This window comes from Amaranthus tricolor, chromosome 7, assembly GCF_026212465.1.
Source record: "Amaranthus tricolor cultivar Red isolate AtriRed21 chromosome 7, ASM2621246v1, whole genome shotgun sequence".
NCBI lineage: Eukaryota > Viridiplantae > Streptophyta > Magnoliopsida > Caryophyllales > Amaranthaceae > Amaranthus > Amaranthus tricolor.
The window spans coordinates 25,914,760-25,938,631 of NC_080053.1; the positions used below are offsets into that span (position 1 = coordinate 25,914,760).

The 23,872-nt window shown below is 31.6% G+C and overlaps 2 protein-coding genes across 2 annotated transcripts; both read left to right on the forward strand.

Moving 5' to 3' along the window:
- The first annotated feature begins 1,327 nt into the window (after nt 1-1,327).
- LOC130818653 (uncharacterized) lies at nt 1,328-2,941 on the forward strand. The gene has a single exon (XM_057684813.1). The coding sequence runs from the start codon at nt 1,328-1,330 to the stop codon at nt 2,939-2,941; it is 1,614 nt and encodes a 537-aa protein (XP_057540796.1).
- A 2,690-nt stretch (nt 2,942-5,631) lies between these two features.
- On the forward strand, nt 5,632-22,687 carry LOC130818654 (uncharacterized). Its single transcript, XM_057684814.1, has 16 exons — nt 5,632-5,682; nt 5,780-5,809; nt 6,496-6,639; nt 6,828-6,901; nt 6,986-7,120; nt 7,786-7,837; nt 9,674-9,838; nt 11,939-12,100; nt 14,958-15,041; nt 15,141-15,437; nt 17,593-17,680; nt 18,903-19,072; nt 19,949-20,100; nt 20,146-20,204; nt 20,315-20,388; nt 22,523-22,687. Exons 1-16 carry the CDS (start codon nt 5,632-5,634, stop codon nt 22,685-22,687), a joined length of 1,902 nt encoding a protein of 633 aa, XP_057540797.1.
- The last annotated feature ends 1,185 nt before the right edge of the window (nt 22,688-23,872 follow it).

A 23,872-nucleotide genomic window follows, 5' to 3' on the forward strand; every position in this document is an offset into this window, starting at 1 on the left:
TTACGTAATATTAATTAGATAAGTATATGTAATTTTTATTTAATTGTTTGAAATTAACAATTATTAATCATGTAATTGTCCTTCAAAACACGAGATAGTAAAAACTTTTGTTATAGTCCTTGACTCACGATGCTACACATGAGAGTACAAGAGTGACATTATAAGGAACGGTTGCACCTCATTGAATTTTGGCGCTGGGCATTTCAGCAAGCTACCGGATCTCTCTCTCTATCGCTTATATCTATCCCTTCCAAGAATTTCTCAATTTCGATTTCTCTCTTTGCTGATTACGATTGTCTCTTACATATCTCAGCATCCAATTTATTCGCTTAAATTACCGAATTGGAATCATCCGAGGTAACTTATGCTACTATTCAACACTAAAATTTTAGATTTTTCCGTTTTCGTCTGACTGTAAATTTTATAATTTTGCTGACTTTAGTTGCAAATGATAACCAAATTTGATATAATATTTTAATTGCAGCAGTGTATCGCTAATTCAGAGTATTATTGACTATCGAGTCGAATTTGTAGTCTGAGAATTTGATAATTGAGTTGCTTTCGTGAAATTTCTGGTGATTCAAATTAGCTTTACTATTTTGAGTTCATCTATCTGCATTAATTGTTCGAAATGAAAGGATGAAATCAATTTAGGCTTACGATTCTGTAACTTTTAGTTGTATCAAAAACATGACGATTTTTTCGAATTAAGCTCAAGATTTCTTCATGTTCTGAAACATTCATGTCATGTATTTTGTTTAATCAAGTTCGACTTAATGTATTACGTGAGATTGCTGATGCAATGATTTTAGTGGTCTTTTGTTGTGTGATGATGAGAAATCTTTGGCTCTTTGGTACCATTATTGTTATGCAGAGAGCGGAAGCTATTGGAAAGCAGTTTATTTACAGTTACTTTGTTTATTCATTACAGTTAATTTGTTTTAGGTAGTTACATATTAGGCAGTTACCCATGTTCTTAGAAGTTACTACATTTTGAACAAATGCTCATGTATATATATGACATGCTTCTAAGGAATGAAATAATATATCAGAATATTTTTTCCACAAAAACCAACACCAGAATTCATCAAATTATCATGGTATCAGAGCCTTAGGGTTCGAATCCGGAAAGGCATCATCATTTACCTGTTCTTACCTTGTAAATGGCTGATTCATCAGAAAAACAAACACAGCAAACCTTAATGTCCATGGAACAAATGGAACAAATGTTTCAGATGTTCCAGAAAATGAACAACTCAACTAACCAAACCGAAAACCCAACATCATTCAAAATCTCAGAAAAACTCACATACCACAATTATACAAAATGGTGCAAATTAATGCACGTTGCAATTGGAGGCCGGGGGCGGCTCAGTCACATCACTGCCAGACCCCCACCACTATCAGACCCAATTATAACCAATGGGCACAAAAAGATGCCATGGTCATCGCGTGGATAATCGAGAACATAGATGGAGACATCGTCAATCAATTCCTGGACTACACAACAGCACACAGCCTATGGCAAGGGATCGAAGGCCTCTTAGGATGTGGTAGGGATGAACTACAAATCTTCGATTTGAGTTCAAAGGCAGCAACCTTAAAGCAGAACAACGACACTATCGAGGTTTACTACGGTAAGCTCAACATGTTATGGAAAGAAATAGATAGAAGAATGCCAAATCCGATGAATTGCCCACAGGATATAACAGAATTCAACAAATACATCCAAAGACAGAGGCTCTATCAATTTCTTACAGGGATTAATGATAGTCTTGACAAAGAAAAAAGGGACATTCTCAATAGTGAACCTTTACCGATGGTGGAAACGGCATACGCATCAATCAGACGAGAGATCACACGCCGGCAAATCATGACCGGCGTCTCATCACCGGGAACGAGTCCCTCAGAGATTGGCTCGGGTTTATCCACGAGAAACAAACCCTTCCAAAGAACCCGAGAAGATGATGACCGGAGAAAACTCCGATGCACTCACTGTGGCGGTTCCAGGCATACCAAGGAGGGGTGCTTCAAACTTGTGGGATACCCCGAGTGGTGGGACGATCTACAGAAGAGGAGAGCCGCCACCAAGGCACCGGCTAGCCGGACCGGCGGCAAGGCTAACCTCAGTACCACAGATCAGCCGACATCATGTCAAAACTCAGGTGAACTAGGAGAATGGCGCACAGAGGAAGGAGAAGCAACAGTAATCTCAGAGGATAGATCTAAAAATGGTGAGAATCAGAAGTGGGAAGAAAGAGAAAGAAGAGCCGTCAGCCAAAGGGAAGGGAAAGGGAAGGTCAAATGCCAAAATACCCCTCCACCTCCCTTTTATAGCCCTCAAACCCTAACACCCCCCTTACACCCCTCCAACTCTTTAAAATCTGGCCCAGAATCAAAACCCAAGCCCAGTTCCACTTCCAGCCCACAAACTAACAATCCCAAATGTCTTCTTGGACATAACAATGACTCTCAATGGATCTTTGATTGTGGGGCAACAGATACGATGACATTCGACCCCAGTGATTTTGTATACACCCATCCTACTAACCGAACCCACATCCAAACTGCTAATGGGGCATGTGTACCGGTTGCCAAGGCTGGAGCTGTCAATATCTCTCCCTCCCTTCATCTCAAAAATTGCTTGCTCATTCCCAATTTGTCTCATAAATTATTGTCGGTCAGTCAGTTAACAAAGGACTTAAACTGTACTGTTTTTTTAACCTCTGATCATTGTGTTGTACAGGATGCTCGGACAGGGACGATCATTGGGTGTGGTACTGAACGAGGTGGCCTATACTATGTTGATGAGGTAATTCAAAAAGGTGGTGCAATGCTTGCTCATGGATCTCCTGCTTACCAATTGCGTACTTGGCATCGGCGTTTGGGTCACCCATCCTTAGGTTATCTAAAACAACTCTTTCCTTCTCTCAAGAACTGAATTGCATCCCTAGATTGTGAAACTTGTATCTTAGCGAAGAGTCATAAGCAGTCCTATTTTCCTAGAACTACTCGTGCTCCCAAACCCTTTGATGTAGTACATTCTGATGTATGGGGCCCAACCCCACATACTGACAATCATGGTTTTTCATATTACTTCTCCTTTCATTGATGTATCCACCGACTCTATTGTGCCAAGTAGGGTTGTTTTTCCCAGGAAATCTAATTTGCCCCCTCGAAGTACAAGAGGAATACCCCCAAAGAGATATGATCCTGAGTATGAATCCCAGAGATCTCGATATCCTATCGGTAGACCGGATGATGAACAACTATCACAAACAGCTGTTGCCTTCAATGCATCTCTCTACTCCAGTGCCATTCCGAAAACCATTGAAGAAGCCCTCCAAGAACCAAAGTGGAAGCAAGCTATGGATGAAGAGATCATGGCTCTCCAGAAAAACCGAACGTGGGAAAAGTGCAGATTACCAGGTGACAAGAAGACGGTTGACTGTAAATGGGTTTTTTCAGTCAAGTATCATGCTGATGGATCCATTGAGCGGTATAAAGCTAGGCTTGTTGCTAAAGGGTACACACAAACTTACGGGGTAGACTACTCGGAAACATTCTCACCTGTGGCTAAAATTGATACCATTCGAGTCCTCTTCTCAGTAGCAGCAAATAAAGATTGGCCTCTGTTTCAATTTAATGTGAAGAACGCCTTCTTACATGGAGAGATTGAAGAAGAGGTATACATGAAGCCACCACCAGGGTATTCAAATGAGTATAGCCAAGGAGAAGGGTGTCGACTTAAAAGAGCTCTGTACCGCTTAAAACAATCCCCTAGAGCATGGTTTGGGAGATTCACTACAGCAATGAAGAAATTTGGCTACAAACAGAGCAACTCAGATCATACTCTATTTCTCAGGCGAAGTGGAAAACAAATTACATGCCTCGTGATTTACGTAGATGATATGGTGATTACCGGAAACGATTCCAAGGAAATTGATCGTCTTAGGAGCAAATTATTCCAAGAGTTTGAGATGAAGGATTTGGGACAACTAAAATACTTCCTAGGAATAGAAGTCCTAAGATCAAGGAAGGGGATTTTCATCAATCAGAGGAAATACATCTTAGATCTCTTAGCAGAAGCAGACATGTTAGATTGCAAGCCAGCAGATACTCCTATGGTAGCTAATCATGGTCTACGAATTGTTGAAGGGGCAGAAGCAACAGATCAAGATCGCTATAGACGGACAGTGGGAAAACTGATCTACCTATCCCACACAAGACCAGATATTGCCTACGCAGTAGGAATTGTAAGCAAGTTTATGCATCGACCTCAAGTGGAACACATGGTAGCAGTTCTGAGGATCCTGAGATACTTAAAGGGAACTAGTAATAAAGGAGTCTTCTACGCAAAGAATGATAACCTTGACCTTATTGGTTACACAAATGCTGATTGGGCTGGTGATCGGGACGACAGGAAGTCAACTTCGGGATACTTCACCCTTGTAGGGGGTAATCTAGTCACCTGGAGAAGTAAGAAACAGAAGGTGGTTGCTTTGTCCAGTGCTGAAGCAGAATTCAGGGGGATAGCAAAAGGAATTACAGAGGTCCTATGGATTAGGAAACTCCTAGGAGAGCTGGGCTTCCTCCAGGCACAGGCAAGCCCTTTATATTGTGATAACAAAGCAGCAATAAGCATTTCCGAAAATCCAGTCCAACATGACCGAACGAAACACGTAGAGATTGATCGACACTTTATCAAGGAGAAACTAGAAAGCAAGGTCATCTGCCTTCCATTTGTTAGATCTACAGACCAACTAGCTGATATTCTCACAAAAGCAGTCTCATCACAGATCTTCAATAGCACTTTATGCAAGTTAGGCATCGGTGATCCCACGACCTAACTTGAGGGGGAGTATTGGAAAGCAGTTTATTTACAGTTACTTTGTTTATTCATTACAGTTAATTTGTTTTAGGTAGTTACATATTAGGCAGTTACCCATGTTCTTAGAAGTTACTACATTTTGAACAAATGCTCATGTATATATATGATATGCTTCTAAGGAATGAAATAATATATCAGAATATTTTTTCCACAAAAACCAACACCAGAATTCATCAAATTATCAGAAGCAATTAACGTAGTTCACCGTCAATGTGGTAGCTACGCCCACGGGCACCGTGAACCAAAGTTTCACTATAAAATTGCTAAGATTACAAATATGAATCTTAGAAAACTCTAATGGCTGCTCACCTTTTCAGTATTGTGTTTCTATGTACCCTAACTCTAATTACAAGAGGGGTCCCAAAGAAAGAAATTAGGGTTACAAAACAAGGAAAACCCGCGCACAAGCGATCGACAATTGCTAACACGCTCAAAAAGTTGACTTGGCTTTTGTGGTCAACCAAATCAAGCCGAGTCGGCTTTACACTCTAGACAAAACGTAAATTTTCATGTTTCCAGAACATAACACCAACTCGGAGTTTTGTATCCTTCTAGAAAAGTCGAGTCGGCTTTTGCTTCTGGACTGTTTCTGATTTCCAGCAAGTAAAAGCAACTCGTCTTCCACCAAGACACCACCCACGCCGACTCTGCCGTTGGAATGCACCCCAAATCCTTAATTCATCTTCATGCCTTAGACTCAGTCGAGTCACCAAAACACCAACAAATACCATGATTCTTTAATGAATCCTATGCATATTGAGATACACCTTGTTTCTTACGAAAATGTCTTGGTTTTGATTATTTAATTTGAAGATCTAGTCAAGGAGACTTGGTTATGTCATTTTTCATACACATTTGAACATTATGTTTTTGAATTGAATTGAATAGAATTGCTGGTCGTTTGTGCGAAATGTGAATGTAGGATAATCGAGTGAAAAAGTGTATGAGTAATGAGTATTCTAAATTACCTTATTGAATTCTTGTGGTCTTTTGATTGTGTTTGATTAGTTATGATAGGTTTTGATCAATACACATGTTTCAAAAATGCTATACATGTAATTAAGTTAACTGTTACGGAAATATTTTAAGTAAATGAGTCAGGTCATAAGTTTCAGATGATGTTACCGAAGATCAGCCTATTGTTCTGTTATAAGAACATCTACATGGCCTTAGATTGTGGATTGCTTTTCTAAAAATTCCTGTTTAGTTTCAACGATTGCATTAGACATTGGCACCTTTTCTCTTTGGATTTGCGCTTAGAGAGCCACTATTCTTAAATGAAAAATCAATGTTGGCAAAATCTTGAATATAGGATAAATTAATGGAAACTTTTTTTAGCAATATATTATATACCATCCTTATAGTTTATTCTTTTTTCCTTGTTAGTTTCTAAGAAGAAAATGCGGGATGTGTGCAATAGAAGTCTGGAACTTTAATAAATATGTACATATATATATATGCAGAATAGCAGTCAACATGGAGGAGAATGACACTCAAATAACAAGGAAGCGCAAGATAGATGTAATAAGAGTAGTGAAACAATTCAGTCTTAGTCATGTGGTTTATCTTTTACGTTCAGCTGATTTCTCAATAACTTTTACTAGATGGAGCATGAAATGAGCCAAGTCAGAGGTGAAATAAATGAAGAAAATGGAGAGGAAGAAAGTGAGATGAACTTCTCTGGGTCAGAAGAGATGAGGCTTGGCATTGCTCACATTCATGAGAAAGTTGAGGCATTTAATCAACTGGTAATCATTCTTTCAGAATTTTACTAGTGCCCCCTTGCTTAGTCTAAATAATTTTTATCTGATTTGTAGTTGCTGATTCCTCAAATTAATGACAGTTTCTACTTTTAGAGTGATAATCGGAGTTCTTTTGCAAATTATATTATTGGACATTTAAAATTGCTCAATGAAATGACTATCTATTCGTTCAGGTTTCTGAGATGCTGGAAGCGGGCAAATCACTGTTCAACAAGCTAAGCGTGGATTTTGAAGAGCGAGTTCTCATGTATGCAGGATGCCGATTCTGACTTTCACTTTGTGAAGGTTTCTTAATTCCTTCTGCTTATGCTTGTGTTTATAATGGTTACAGGATCCACAAGGAGCAGATGGAGAAATGGCAGGAAGAGATAAAACAGCTGAGGATGATCGATACAACTAATGAGGAAATGAATGATCGTCTTAATAATGCCAAGTGCCTACTCCAAAATGTTGATAAGATGGAGCTGTGAGCCAAGTTTAAGGTCTTTATCGATAGTGCTTTCGATTGTGAGTCGTATATTGTTCTGAGAACTACGAAATTCGATTATACATGTCGAAAGATCTTCCTTAAGATCCTTATTGCTGTATATACTTAATATGATATGCCTCATTATAATTGAAAGACCCTGCGTTGTAAAATATGAGTTGGTCTGTAACTGTACTACTGCAGGTGTAAGATCTTAGTGCAACACCGTTTAAAATTGCTAAAATTGACTCAAAAAAATTGCCACTTAAAAAGTCAGTTATAGCAATTTATATGGGACAGAGGAGCACTCACTATTAAGACCATATTTTGTTTTAGTATTATAAATTCTCTGGAAGATGAACTACAAAGTACAATCACATATTTTTGTTTGAGACGGTCTCTTTGAGAGACATCTCTAATTGAAATTGTTCATTATATATTTTTTAGAATATTATAAGTAGACATTAAGAATGATGTAAGTAGACATTTAAGATATTGAAAGTAGGCATTAAGGATACAATAAGTAAGAATTAAGAATAATGTAAGTGGACATTAATTTTTAATGGGCTGGGTTTGAGATATGTCTCTCAAAGATACGGTCTCTTAAGAGACTAGCTGAAGCACTATCATGTTTTTAGTTTGATATTTGTATATGTATTTGTTAGAATATGTAACATATCCTGGGATCTCAATCATCATCTTAAGCTGATGGTTGAGGTTATAGGATATGTTATATATTTTAACAGTATTAACTATTACTCATGATTTATTGTCCTTTTTATCTATGTGAAATTGTAAATAATATTTGTCATTAAGAGTTAATTAATTCCCGATTTTATCTCGAGAGGGCCCAAGAGTTAAAATGATGAATCAAGTGTCTAACTCACTATCATGAATAGAATGGTGTTCGCGCTTGTTTTGGAAAGTCGAATGATATATTACTTCTATATCCAAAGGTTAAAATTTATTGGAAGATATTTTATGTTAAAAAAATATTTCAGCTTTGTTTCTCCTCCCTCATCCATCCCCATTTCTCTATATTGTAGTTCGATTTCACAGCATTTAACTTACTTATATCTGTTTACTTTCTAATAATATACTAATTTTAACTGAATTAAACTTTTAAGGAATTTCCTTATTATTTCCTTCTTATTATTAGATAAGACTATATTTTATTAAATTTTCCATCAGTTTAAAGTTAACAATAAACTGAAATTTTATTTATAATAATTTAAAATCCTTTTCTTTCCTCCTTAGACATCCATGAATAACACCAATTATTAATGAAATATGTCATGTTGCCCAATCCAAAACAGAAAGTCAATAAATGTTGATATGTTACCATTTTAGTATATGATTTCATAATAAATTTATTTACTTTTTTGGAAATCTGTTTTGATTTGATCAGCTTAGCCAATAAATACTTAGCCAACTCTTCTGCAGAACCCTTTGGTTGATCCATAGTCATATATGGCTTTAAAGATAATCAGTTCCCCAATATTTTTAGTGGTGTTATTTTTATTTGTTTTGAGTGGTTTAATTTATATAACACAACCTATGCCACCCAAAAAGCTACTAAAACTATCAAGGTATAGGAGTACATCCTTTTAATTGTTAATTTTTTTAAACGATAATTTTACTAGCAATTTTATCCTCACATGTACAATCTTTAAAGGTGCATGTATATTCGGGTGTTCAGACGAGTTGGAATATAATATCTTTGTTTGGGTTAACTACTATCAATTCTTGCTTATGTGTGTATAAATCTTGATAATATGATCTTTTTTACATACGAGTTAATTCAGATCCAGTTAATCTTCAAAATAATTAATTAATCATTATGTTTTATTTTATTTGTCTACATGTAAAAAGTAAAAGTTTTGATTGTATTGATTTTTACAAGCAACTTGCATTTAATCTTCCCTTATTGAAAACCTCACTAACAAGGCAAGTTCATTATTCTTTTACTCCCTGAGTCTCATAATTTCAACTATATTTTTTTTGATTGCTTATAATTTCAACTTGACAATTGATATAATGTCAACTTCTACTTGTCGTATCCTAAATTCCTACTTGAGGTAACTTAAAACGTTATTAAGTAAACATGCAGTTACATTATATTTTTATCTTTGTGTTTTTAAAAAATCTAATTGGGTAGCCCAATTGAGACCGTCTCTAAGAGAGTTTCTCACAATAATTTGTGAAAAGCTAATAGAAATAAATTTTTTAATTGACTTTTGACTTTTAACCTAATTAATTTCAGTTCGTCTTGTATGAACCAGTCTTATCATGATATGGGCCCATATAACTAACTCATTTTTGTAATTGTCTAATTGATCATTTTAAAATTGTAAGTAATCGATTAAATACACTAAATGTATATAGACTAGCCAAATAAAGATAATACATAACCTTAAGACCGTCTTATTTGAGAATGTGTGATTGATTTTTACGAAATGCTTTCATACAACATTTAACTTTACCTAATATTCTTGTAACAGTCGGCTTACATAGTTATTTTATGAGCTAACAAATCAATCACTATCATACTAGCCATTACCCAAGTTGGGAGAGCTTCGAAGACAAAATGTTAGTGGGATTGGATTCGATGTTGATGATCGTTGCCCAATTGGGACTGTTCCCATTTTAAGAGATAATCTAAATTCCACCCACTTTCTCAACTCATCTTCACTCTCTTCAAACGATTATATAAACTGCGTAAGATTTTTAATTCCTTCTTTCTTGTTTTGTATTCACCACACATGTTTTTTCTTCTTTCAATTGATATATACGAAAACTTAAAATAAAATTAATTGATAAATAGTGTAAAAATTATTAGAGAGTGTTTTGGCAAACAAACAATAGCTAGTATTTCCTCTGTCCTTTTTGATTTGCAGCAAGAGAAAGAGGGAGTTTTTAATAATGTGGTGACAAATAAAGAGAGAAAATGAATTGTATTGATGAACATGGACGGTTCTTGGGGCATCTCAGGTAGCCGACCGCCTAGGGCCCCTCAAAATATGGGGCCTTAAATATTAAATGATGTTATTAAATCCCAGTCTCGTGCAACACTTTTTAAGTGATTTGTTTGCAAGCCTATTTTTTAATTTAAAGTAATATAATGTTACAATATGTTTTGTCTTGAATTATTTTTCTTGAAGTGGAACATTTTTTATCTTTTAATATAATGGCCCATTTAAAAAATATCACAAAAATAAATAGGACCTCCAAAATCTTTGCTCCGCCCCAGTGGATGAAATTAAAAGAGTTAAAATATAGGAATGAGATTAAAAGAGAGTGGTGGTCCATCATCCAAAAATAAAAAATAATGCAAATTAAGTGGGGCGAACTAAAATGGAAAATGCTGCAAATTCAATGAGACGGAGGGCGTAGTTGATAATTGATTATAGTGACTGATTTAAATAGCTGATATTGAACTCGCTGCTATGAGCAGCTTATTCACAACTTATTCATATCAATAAGTTATTTTAACCAAGTAGTTTACCAAATATTAGCATTGACTGATTTAATCGAGCCGATGTATTTTTTTCAAATATATTAAAATTCTCAATACGTCATTTTGTCAAACACAATCTAAGTGTTATATATTTAATTATTGGAACCAAATTACCAAAGGCTGCTCCAGAATTGTGTGCTCTGGTTAACTTTTTCAAGGTATTTTTTTTATATGTTTAATGTGTTTGTTTTTTCTAATGGTATATTGTCTATTTGTCTTGGATAGGTCATAGGTTGCTCTAAAAGCTAACTAAAAATTATAGTTTATGAATACATTATCCAAAAAGTTATACTCTAATGGTATATAGTCTTGGATAGCTAGGTTCCTCTAAAGAAATATTGATTAATAAATATACACTAGCTAAATATTATGGTATGATATATTAGCAAAATATTTATATATAAAAAAAATAAAGTTTTTGTTATTATATGCATAATTTGAATAATTTGAGACTTGAAAAGTTAAGAGATGATTGTGCGGTGTCAATTAGGACCGTATGATTGTCTTTAAGTTTCATTTATATAATTTTAAAATATCTATTACTAAACAAAAATTCAAACATTAGACTTTAAGTTTCATTTATATAATTTTAATGATCGAATTTTACTTGATTTTGTGATATGTAATTTTAACTTTTTGTATTGTAAATTATTCCCTTAGTCTTCATATATTTTTCTTTTAGTGTCAAACTTTAACTATGGTTTCTCGTCTTTTGATATGAAAAAACATATTTATGTGGGATATTGATGGATTCGTTTCAATATATATTTCCTTAATATTAATTTTTTAGAATTTTTAAAAATTAACAATTAAGATATTTTAATCTTTAAATTTACATTAGAATCCGTGCAGAAACTGAATGAAAAGAATAAATAAAAGGAATAATAATCCAACCTTTCACCCATCCGTTGTGAATAATCCCACTTTCGGATTATTTTTTAATAATTCAACCTTTGTCTTTAATTTGCTATCAGCATACCCTTTTATTTTATAATAATCCAACCTTTACCTTTAGTTTGCTGTCAGCATACTCTATTAGTATGGTGACAGCAAACTAAATGTAAAGGTTGAATTATTAAAAAGTAATCTAAAGTTAAAATTATTCACAGCGAATGAGTAAAAAGATTGAATTATTAATTTCAATTTTTCCAAAATAAAAACACAAAGAGCACTAAAAAAAATAGAGTTAAAAATACAATAAGCTGCATGTTTGGACGGGGCCGAGCTCCGCACTCGTATACATATAGCTTGGCCGCTGCATGTAAAGCAATAACAATGCGAAGATTGTTTGATTGGCGCAGGCTGCTGTAGTACATACAGTTGATGATGTTGCATCTACAAAATTCTATGGAACTGCTGGGGGTTTAATAGTTCTCTACAAACCCTATGTGCAAGCCACACAGTGGTCTTCTGCCAGATTCAAACTTATCAATGGGAATGATTTTATTGAAGCTGGTTGGATGGTTAGACATTTCATTTTACTAACATACCTTTATTGTAACTTTAATTTATTTATGACTGCTATAATTGAAAAACATTAAAATTGTGACGGTCAAAAGATGATTAGGGCACGTTTGTCGCTAATTTTTAAAAAAGGCGACAACACGACGACAATCCAAATTGACGATGATCCTACGCAGTCGCTAGTTTGTTATCCAATATTAAACGCTTTTAACTCTTATTTTAATTTTTTTTTTACGGTGACAGCCTGGCTACGAATCTTATTTGTCGTCCCATTAGGCGATATATGATCAGGGGTCGTAGACTCGTGGTCAGGCCCTCGCCATTTTATTCTATTTTTCAATTCTTTTGAAAGAATTAGCGACGGCCCGACTACAACCCCAGGTTGTGTCCATTTTATTTTACTTTACTTTTTTTAAATAAATTAGCAACAACATGGATACGGCCCTAGATGTCGTGCAGTCGCCATTTTTAATGCAGCTGCTAGCTAACTTTTTATAATCATTCTATCATAAAAGTATTCTTTATAATTATTCATTTTTTTATTTATTGAAATGACACATAATTAGAATTATTTAACAACATTATGTAATATTTTTATTTCACTTATTCTCATGTAAATCCAGATGTGTTCAAGGATTTCGAAGCACATTTGTACGTAAAATTTTCAGTAAGCATGGTTTGTTAGTTTTCGATCCATGCTAATTTTGATAAAGTAATTAAACTAAATTTAAATTAATAGTCAAATGGAATGATATAAATGAAACTGGGTCCTTTCAAATAAGATGGTAAGTTTGATTTCATTACTCCTTCTAATCCTCACATTCCCTTAGCTTTTACCACACTAAAAATTTTTGAGTTAACAATCTTAATACTCAGATGTAGCGCATGATATTAAAAAAATAAATTGAAAGGCTTCAAAAGAACTAGATCAAATAGAACATTTAAAAATATACTTCAAATGCATAACCTTAAAAATTAAAAGAAATTAAATGAAGTAGAGTCATTAATCTTACCATCTATAAAAAAATCCAAAACGATTTCATCATGAGACGCGCTGTATATATAGGTTAAATAGTACAATTTATATAAATTATGAGCATGTAGGCTCTTTAAGAGACATCTCTTAGACTCAGCCTATAAAAGCTTGAGATCATCCTTGATGTCTACTTACCGTATCCTTAACGCTTAATTACAATATCCTTAAATGTTTATTTACAATATCCTTAAATGCCTACTTACAGTATTCTTAATGCCTACTTACAATATCTTTAATGCCTACTTACAATATCCTAAATTAAACCGAGTAAGCATGCAATAGTTACAATATTATCTTAAATGATTACTTACAATATCCATAATGCCCATCGAATAATTTGCTCTACATTTTCTTTTATAAGTCGATCCAATTAGAGATAATGAGAAACCATCTCTCATAAAAATTTGTATTTTGTTATCAATTGCTTCAACAAAATATAAGATTGGATATTGGCCCAAAGAAATATTTACAACATTGGGAGAAAATGCAAATCAAATTGAATGAGGAGGAGAAATAGAAAGTGGGCCCAGTACTTGACAATATCCAGAAATGGGATTTGGTGCAAAAGCAAAACTATAATACTGGACATACTTTATCAATTAAAGCAATTAATATTGTTAATGTATATTATATAAGTGTTCAACCTCAAAACACAAAAAATGTTATGACTTGTAAAAATTTATACACCATTAGAGAGGCTGGTAATCCTGGTGGTACTTTTAGTCATCTTATTTCCATTCTTATTTTAAAAATTGAATTATCTCCTATGTTTTATTTTATGTTCTAATTATAATTTTTTTTTGTTTTTTAATATTTGATATACCTTTTGTTTTGTTTATTTGATTTTATAGTATGGTAAAATATATAATATACGAGTAATTATGTTGCATGGATTAAAATTTTTTAAATGCTAAATAAATGTTTTTTTATATGTGGGATGCACCGTGTAATACTTGTGATTTGTGACCATTTAATAGGAGAATATAATAAATAATCATAACTATTGATTATTTTCTAATAATTTCATCTTTACTATGTATTTATTATTACCAAAATACCAAGTGTCGGAGGAGAGGGATCGGATTGTGGTGGTTAAGGGTGAGGTTGTTGTAGTTGAGATCACTAGATATGTTGGGAGCAAATACAAAACAAAAGTTGAATTATTAGATAAATTATGCTATGCTTGACAACGATGATTTCATTTGAAAATTATTCATAGTTTATGATTGAAATGTTGAATTATTTTTTTTACAAAGTTTCCTAAATTATGCTATGCTTGACAACGATGATTTCATTTGAAAATTTAGAATTGACTCGAATTTAATATTTGACAAATTAATGAAATTTAATTTTGAATTTAAGTCAATTCCACAATTGTTTAAAAGTAGGTAAAGTTGAGAATTTGAAAATGATTTTCCAAAACTATGTCCATCCTCATTTTATTAGAGATGTTTATTTGGGACATCCGGACAATTTCATATCTGGTGTTTCAGGTCGGTTCAGAATTAGGTCTTGAGTCCACATTGATTTTTACATTATTTTAAATTCATTTTGAAGTTGAGTTAAGTCGGGTTCGATTCCAAGGTCGGGTAAATATCGGATCTGTTTTGAACACCTTTAATTTTAATATTTTGATGTTAATGGCCCTCACATATTCTACAATAACATTATTATATTGCTTACAGTTGCCAATTGTTTTCCACTAACTTTATTTAAACCTTTTTTTTAAGTGGTCTTCATATTTTTTCACTATTTTTATTTTACTATTTTTAAAGGCTTATCGTCCCTACGCTTTTCCTTCATTATATTTGTTATTTAAGTTAGCCTACCTGTCAAGAGTGAATACTGGTCCTAGGCCTTCTTGGATGTCCCTTTGGTGCAACATCCGATCATCCCCTAGGAGTGTTATTTGCCTCAGGCAGATTCTCCAAAATAGGCTCCCCAATAAGGATAGACCCGTCAAGTGGGGTCTATAGTGTGATTCTTCTTGTGCTCTTTGTCAGCATGGTGATGAAGATAGAGATCACCTTTTCAGAGCTTGTTCTTACATCCAGAACATTTACCTCCATGTAAAGGATTATGTTCCGGATTTTTGTTGGCCAGCCTTCTTTGATGGTGTTGTTCAGATTATGAGTAGAATGTCCCAGAGGAAGAAGTCCAAAGTCTCTTTATTTCCCATTATTTGGACTGAGACGCTATATCAAACATGGTTGCAGAGGAATGTACGTGTTTTTGGTGATCAAGGCCTTCCAGCTAAGCTTGTAGCCCATAGTATTTTGTTCTTGGTTATTGCAAGGGGTGTAAGTAATTTGTTGAAAAACCGAACACCGAATCAAACCAAATCGAATAAGTAATTTGGTTTGACTATATTTTAAATTTGGTTTGGTTTGGACTGAATTTTAATTATAATTCGATATTCGATTTGGACTTGGTCTAGGGTTCAACAAAGCCAAAAATCGAAAAAATCGAAATGTTAAAAGCATGTTATATCTTCCATTTGATTTGTTTGAATTTTTGCCCTTATTTTTAGATTTTTGTTAAAAGTTTTTTACTAGTTCAAATTAAAAACTCTAAAATTATTAATATCTATATCGGAGCTTTAGAAAGAATAAGTTTGAAACAATACATACAAATTAGATTTTCGGTGCAAAATATACAAATCGGTGCAATTCTGTCTATTCGGTTCAATTTGGATTGGTATTTTAAAATTTGGTTCGGTTCAATTTGGATAATAAATATTATGATTTGGATTTGGACTTAATATATCAAAACCAAATTTTATTCGGTTTGATTTGGATTTATATCGAATCCAAACCAAAAACCAAACTTTCACCCCTAATTGTTGCTAGATTAGATGATTCTTGTAAGAAGTGACACATTATTTAGGTGTCATGTTGTTCTTTAATTTGTTGGTTGTTTGTTTCTTGTTGCTTGGCTTAGTGTAGCTTCCCTTCGTGTTTGGGAAGTATTTCCTTTTACAGCCTAGGTTGTAAAAGGTTGTATTTGGAATTAATAAATAATAATATATTCACCATCTAAAGCGTCTATTTTTCTTGATCACCGTGAATCTTTCTTATGAGAATAATTTTAAGGAACAGAGGGATTGAGATTAAACAAAATACCTTAGAAAATGGATTATAATTATAGATCTAAAGTCATCACTAGATCGGAAGAATGTAGCTCTTTTTAATACATAGTAGGCTGAGGAAAGAAAATATATAAAAATCGAATTCATAACTATTTTTGAAAAGTAATATTTACTGTCAAACTAAAATAAATACCTAATTCTGCTTTATATATCATGTTTAAATATCTTTTGTATTTTGCTCCCGGCACATGCATACTTGCATAGTGCATGCTATAACGCCAATAATTTTTAATCAGAATTGTCTTGTTACTCGTAAAAAAAGTTAATGCTTGAAACGTTACCTTTTTAGTATTGTTGAAAAAGTTAATGGAGTTTGAAATTTTAGGTTATTAATTACTTCAACCAAATTTCTCATATTTTTCCTTTTTTTTAATCTTCATAAACACATTAACTTATTTTTTAATCTCATTTACATATTTCTCTTACTCAACCAAATGCTTATAAAGCACATCTGGTGGACAAAGAGAATAGTAAATAATTATTTATTGTCCTTTATGAAAAGAGAAATCAATTTTGATTTGATTTTATTAATAACAAGATTTTCTTACCATCTATAAATTCTTTAAGAATTTAATTAATATTGAATAACTAAAATCCTTAATTAAGATGATATAAACTGGCAACCATTTTCAAAAAAAAAAAAAATTGAATTGGGTTATAATCATGGCTTTAAAAATCGTTTCTCCTTCATTCATGGTATTATTGTTTTTTGTTTTAGTTAGTTTATGCAGCACAACATATGCTCGACAACAAGCTTTGAAAACTATTGAGGTATTTCTTTCAATAATGTAAAATACTTAAATTCCTCATCGCTTTGATATTTTAGTTTACAATCCGTTAAAGTGTCCATTTGTTACCTGTATCAATATAAGTGAATTTTTCTTATCTAATACCAATTGATTTAATTTAGTAGTGAACCTCTCTTTGATTTTTATGAGGGTTATCTAATCTCCATCTTATTTTAATTCGCCAGACTCATTTTACAAATTCTATAGTACCTTTCATATCACACAATTAATTTCTTTAAAATTTTTTTGGGTTAAGATAGAGAAATAGAGATACACAGGGTATGGTTTGTAAAGGACTTTTTAGACGAATTTTCTCTTGTATAAATATAGTTTACAGTCTTTCATCCTTTTTCAGATCCTGATGATAAATTTTAAACGGAACATATAGAATATAATGATAGTGATGTGAGAGAAATCTAAGAATAGATTTAGTAAGTTAAGTAGCAATAGGAGTATTTTCATAAGATTTATGTAATTAATTAACCAATGTGCTATATGGACTTCTTATCTCCTCTACAGACCAAATATGGCGTGTATGATTGTGTTGATTTTTACAAGCAACCCACATTCAATCATCCTTTATTGAAGAATCTCACATTGAAGGCAAGTTTATTTGTTTAATCAGATGTGGAAATTGACTTTTTATTGTTATGTTTAATATATCTTTTACAAGTGTTTTATATTCATCTGTTTTATATTGTTTGTTTAAATGTTCCAAACTTAATTTTAAGGGTAATAAATTATTGATATTTACCGCTCTAATGGTTGTACATAAAAATTAATAAATTCTCTTTTATTAATAATAATTTTTAGTTTTGAGAAAATCTAATCTGAAAATTGAAAATAATAATATTTTATATAATTATTTTAACTTCCTAAGGAAAAATAAATAGTAAAATAATAAAGTATAAATAAATGTTTATGTTTTCAAAGTAGAAGTAACATTAAAATACATAAATATAAAATTCTTTCTTATATACAATTTTTAAGGTTGTATATATCATTTTTTAAATTTTAAATATGATTTTTAATTAATATATACATAAAAAATGTTTAAAAAAAACATGGTAAAACGAATAAAATATTAAGCAACGAATCAATGATCTCTCAAAAAATGCAAAGCAATGTACTTCTACTAAGTATTCGTCCACGCCCTTAATTCCCCCATCAAATTCAATAAATTTTTGTGAAATAAGAGGGTTCGTTGCTTGTATTCTCCGGTGTTCCTTTAAATTTGATACTCACTCTATTTTATAATATTCGTTACGTGATTCTTTACTTCATATTTAATGTTGAAATTTAAAATTTAGAGATTGATTTTAATATAAAACTTATAAATTCATGATTTTATTAACATTTTTTGAATCCTTTTTTATTAAGATAGACTAGTAAAATTGTCTTACTCATTTTCTCAAGCAATTAAAAAATTTTCCGTGAAACTAAAGATCTCAAATATAACCAAAAACAAGTACTCAAAATAAACAAGTAATTAATATTGTGAAATAGAGGCAGTAATATACTCTAAACACGTTTTACTTGGATTCTTGTGTTGTCATGAGCAGATCTAGCATGTAGTCATTAAGGTCATTTGACATATTTTAATCCAAAATAAAATTAAATAATATATATGTTTATATATACTTTAGATGAAATAATTAGTGTATTGTTTTCCACATAAATAACTAAAATTCAAAATCATAAAATGCGTTTTACATTTTAAAAAGATTTTAATATAATTTTTTTTCCTAAATTCGCCATACTTGTGTTGTAGACTTGTAGTAAATTTTAACATCAAGTTTTACGTTGTACTTTTGCTATTTCATGCACAGGGAAATACCAAATTTGGAAAAAATATCATTGGCAAAAAATTAGTGGCATTGGATTTGAAAATGACAGTTGCCCGATTGGATCTGTTCCAATTTTAAGGAACACTATCAATTCCAACCATTTTCTCCAAACAAATGCTGCGCTCCCTTCTAATGACAACAACATAGATTGTGTAAGGTTTTCAATTTATCGGTGTTATACTTCGTTCCTTATGAAATACTTGTTATATTATGGCTATATATATTATGTATTATTCAAGTTTATTTTATATATTTCTGCTAATACATAAAAAAAAATATAGTTAAATAAAATTTTGTTTGAATCGTCTAATTCCATACTTTCAAAATATTAACTTCTTATAATTTTTACTTGTTTAGATTGTATAATTCAATATATAATTAAGGATCAACACATTAGATTGCGCAAAAAATCAAATGTAGTAAGTATAATAGAACGCAGGAAGTAACTCTTTTGGTCACTTTGTCTAGATCATGTTTTCTATAGGCGGGATACACTAGGTATGACAATGATAATGTCGTGATGATTGGTGGAAAGTTTAAAAAGAGTGATAAAATGAAAATTAATGGAAAAGTTGGAGAAATACGTGGATGAAATTAAAAAAGGTACACTAAACGTATAGATGAGAACTAACGAAGGAGTGTGAGTCAAGGCGCATTTGATGAAACCGAAAGACAATTGGTAAATTAAAAGCGTCCATGAAATAAAAAAGGTAAAATAAATGTCTAGATGAGAAATAAAAAAAAAATATGAGTTATGGCCAATTTAAAGATACAAACTAAAAATAAACTAGATGAATAATACGCCATAATATTATTTTAATAATGAACCCTCTAAAAACTAAAATTGCAAATTGAATTTTATCTTAGTTGGAATAACTAATAAATACCACTTTCTCATGTGATGAATTTGACCTCAGCTAGCGCTCTCTTTAATATTTAGATTTCTCAGCTTACTCTATAATTAAAAATAAAACAAGAACTATTTTAGTGACAAATTAATTAGTTTGAATAATGTTTGACTGGTTCAGGTTGCAGTAGTTCATACAGTTGATAAACCGACAACAAAATTCTTTGGAACTTCAGGTTTCATGATTGCGTATAAGCCTTATGTGCAACCCACTCAATTCTCTTCTGCTCGAATCAAGCTTATTAACGGCAACGATAGTTTTGAAGCTGGAGTGTAGTATTCATTGATTGATGAGGAGCCTTGCTTTAGATGATTCAGGTTACAGAGTCATGGCTCTGATACCATGATGAGTGAGTACATTAGACATGGAAGGGATAGTATTTCATTCATTCAATCCATCCTTGCTTGAGAGACAAGCATTACATATATATAGTGAGTGAGCACAAGGGCTCCCCAATCATGACACACCATTTATTATATGTTCAAGGGACCACAAACGACAAGAAGAATATTACAGGAGCAGCAGAGAATAATCAGAAAACAAGTACAGCAGAGGGCATGGTATGCACACACAACAGCAGCCACAGCAGTGTACACACAGCACTACATTGCACACACAGCACAACACACCACCTTCTGTTGATAATATTATTTAAAGTAAACTTTTTGTTGATTTATTAAATATTTATCATTTTATCTTTAGGATTTTCTGAAAAATATAAACATAATCGCACACATGTTATTTGGATTAACTGTTTTATTATTATTATTATTATTATTATTATTATTATTATTATTATTATATATATATATATATATATATATATATATATATATATATATATATATATATATTGGGGTCTAAATTATCATATTAAATTTTTGATTGAGACCCCATGATTTATCATATGGTATCTAGAATGAGTGTGATAAGAAATTAATTTAAATTTTTAGTTGAGTTGACAATATGTATTTATTATCTGAATTGGAATCCTAAGAGTGGATGCATTAATTATGGATGCAAAGGTTTCGTGCAAGTGTAGCCGAGCATTCCCTTGGGTTCAATTCCTCGCAACTATACTAAGCGTGTACAACCTCTCCAATATGGTTTCCAACTATCCATTGATAAGGTACTACATTTTTTTTATTTTTTTATTTTAATTATAGAATAGACATACGACAAGAAAAAGTTAGATGAGAATCAAACTTAAATTTTTATAAATAAAACACAATATTTATTTTAATCAAGACAAAATTGATTCAAAAAAATTATAATTTTTTTAGGAATTAAACAAAATCACTTAGTTTTATCTTTATAAAAAAAAAAAAAAAAAAAAAAAAAACCTTTCATATAGTCTGTAGGGGTGTTTGGTTTCCAAGTTTTAAGATAGCTTTTTACATTTTGTGATTACAAAAAACTTAAATCACTTAGTTAAGCAATTTTTACTGTTTGGTTTAATGAATAGTTTTTGAAAAAAATAACTTTGGGAACATATTTTACAATATACAAGCTTTTCTAAAAAACAAAAAATTTTAGTAGCTTAACATGATGAGAACGTATTTACCTTTCACCAAATATATATATTAATTGAATTCAATATTTTAAATAATTTTTAAAATATTTTAAAATATAAAATTACACTGCTAATTTTAAAAGCTAATTACATCAAAAACACCTTAAGTTAAGAAACTAATTGTTTGAAAATTAGTCAACAATCAAATGTCAAAGCTAATTTCATAAACTAAAGGTTATAACTTACAAGTCAATTAACTGTGCTGAATTTACAAACTAAAAGTTGTGCTAAAAGATTATCAAATGATAATTTTTCAAAATTTTGTCCATTAGTTATATATAGACTTATTGAATCGATCCCTTAATTTTTTTCCTAAATATTGAAATTTTATACATTAAGATCTCACATGATATCTTTAAATTTTTTATTTTATTTATATAAACATAAAAATTTATATTTAGATTTCTCCCTCTCAACATAAAATAATTAAAATATAACCAATAAAATTAAACAAAGGAAGTAATATTATTAGACCTACTCATAGATGATAGATTATCAATTTAAATTATGAAAAATTGTCGAAAATAATTCAACATTTCACTCATTCGCCGCGAATAATCTCACTTTTAGATTATTTTCTAATAATTTAATTTTTACTATGTTTTTTCTCTCAACATACAAGTGGTGTAAACCACCATAACCCCATCCCTTGAACCATCACAACCCCACCTCTCCCCTCGTCCACATGGTATGTTGGGAGCAAATACATATAAAAAATGGGGTTATTAGAAAATAATCAATATATGGTATCATTCACAACAGATGAGTGAAAGGTTAAATTATTTTCGACAATTTTTCCTTTAAATTATTCAGTTATTAGAGTGCTTATTTACTGTTAAAGAACCAACTCAACCAAAAGCTTAAACTAATGGTTGAAGTCGTAGGATATATTATATATTGTAACACGCCTCCTCACACAAGAGTCTTTTGTGCTAGAAATATGAATGCAACACAGGCCTTCCTCATACCCAGTGCCGAATATTCCACATTTAAATAAGTGGTGGTTGAAATTCGAACCCATAATCTCTGATCACGTTGACTCTAATACTATGTTAAAAAACCAACTCAAATAAAAACTTAAAATATATTATATACTCTAATATTTACTTTACAAATTATAGGACGAATCAGATGGGAATTGGTGGCTATCAATGACAAACAGTAAAACTCGAATAGGATATTGGCCCAAACAAATATTTAGCAAATTATCAGAAAATGCAAATCAAGTAGAATGGGGAGGAGAAACAGGAAGTGGAATTGGGACAAGTCAATGGCCAGAAATGTGATTTGGTGTAAAAGCAAATTATGATACTGGAGATACTTTTGGACGTACTGTGCTTTTTGGAGGTCCTTGGAATAAATGACATTATTTCCATTCTTATTATGAATAATTTTCATTCATTATCATATATTAATGCCGTGAATAATACAACATTTTATTAATTTTTCTAAAATAATTCTAACTTTTAATTAACAATAAATAATATTTAATTTTTTGTTATATAATCTACTATAATTTGATTTTTAACATGTTAGGGATAGGAAAATACCTTTTTAATTTGATATTATTCATGATTAATTAAAAAATGATATTATTATAAGAAAATAAGCAAAAAATTATATTATTCCTGATAATTTTTTCTTTTTTATGCGTGGAGTATAAATTAGAAAGGTTTTGTATTTGTTGGGAAGTGTTTGTTAGCCTAAATTGTATAACACCATCTCCTCTCCTACATTTCTATGCACAAATAAGGTATAATTTACGGAGTGTTGAAGTACACAACATTTTCTCAATTCAAATCTGAAAGAAAGAAAACTCGTTCAAATTTATGCATGTCAACAACTTCATGTGATTGTACAAAATATAAATGGATGAAAAACATAGTGATAAAGAGCAGAATGAGAATAGAGAAATGTGGACAGAATTATAAAGAATTTTAAAGTGATCAAACTGATAGAGAAGAAAGTTAAGAGATTATTACAACCGATATTTTTATATAAAAAATATAATTTATTTTTTATATTAGTTGGGCTATTTAATGTTCTAAGAGCCGCACCCCTTATAAACAACCCAAATACATGTCCAAGCCCGAGTTAAGAAGAGTGATTTTTACTCAAAACAATGTCATACAGTCAAATGTGTAAAATTCAATCAAAATCTAACTCGCCTCCATCCATAATAATTCCACAACTAAACTTCATCTCACCTGAAATACAAGTTCTAGTATGAGACGGTCTCACCGTGAGACATGCGTCATATTTGGGTTAAACAACACATTAATAGAAACTTTTAGCTTATAGGCTACTTATTTTAAAGTCGTTTCACCGTGAGACAGTAAAGACAGGCTACACCCAATATCATATTTCCATCATATGAAACATCAAGAGTTGTTGGTTAATGGTCATTCCTAAGAGGGAAATTGATGGGGAGGAGTTTATCATCTTGCGTAAGATTAACCATAGAACAAGTG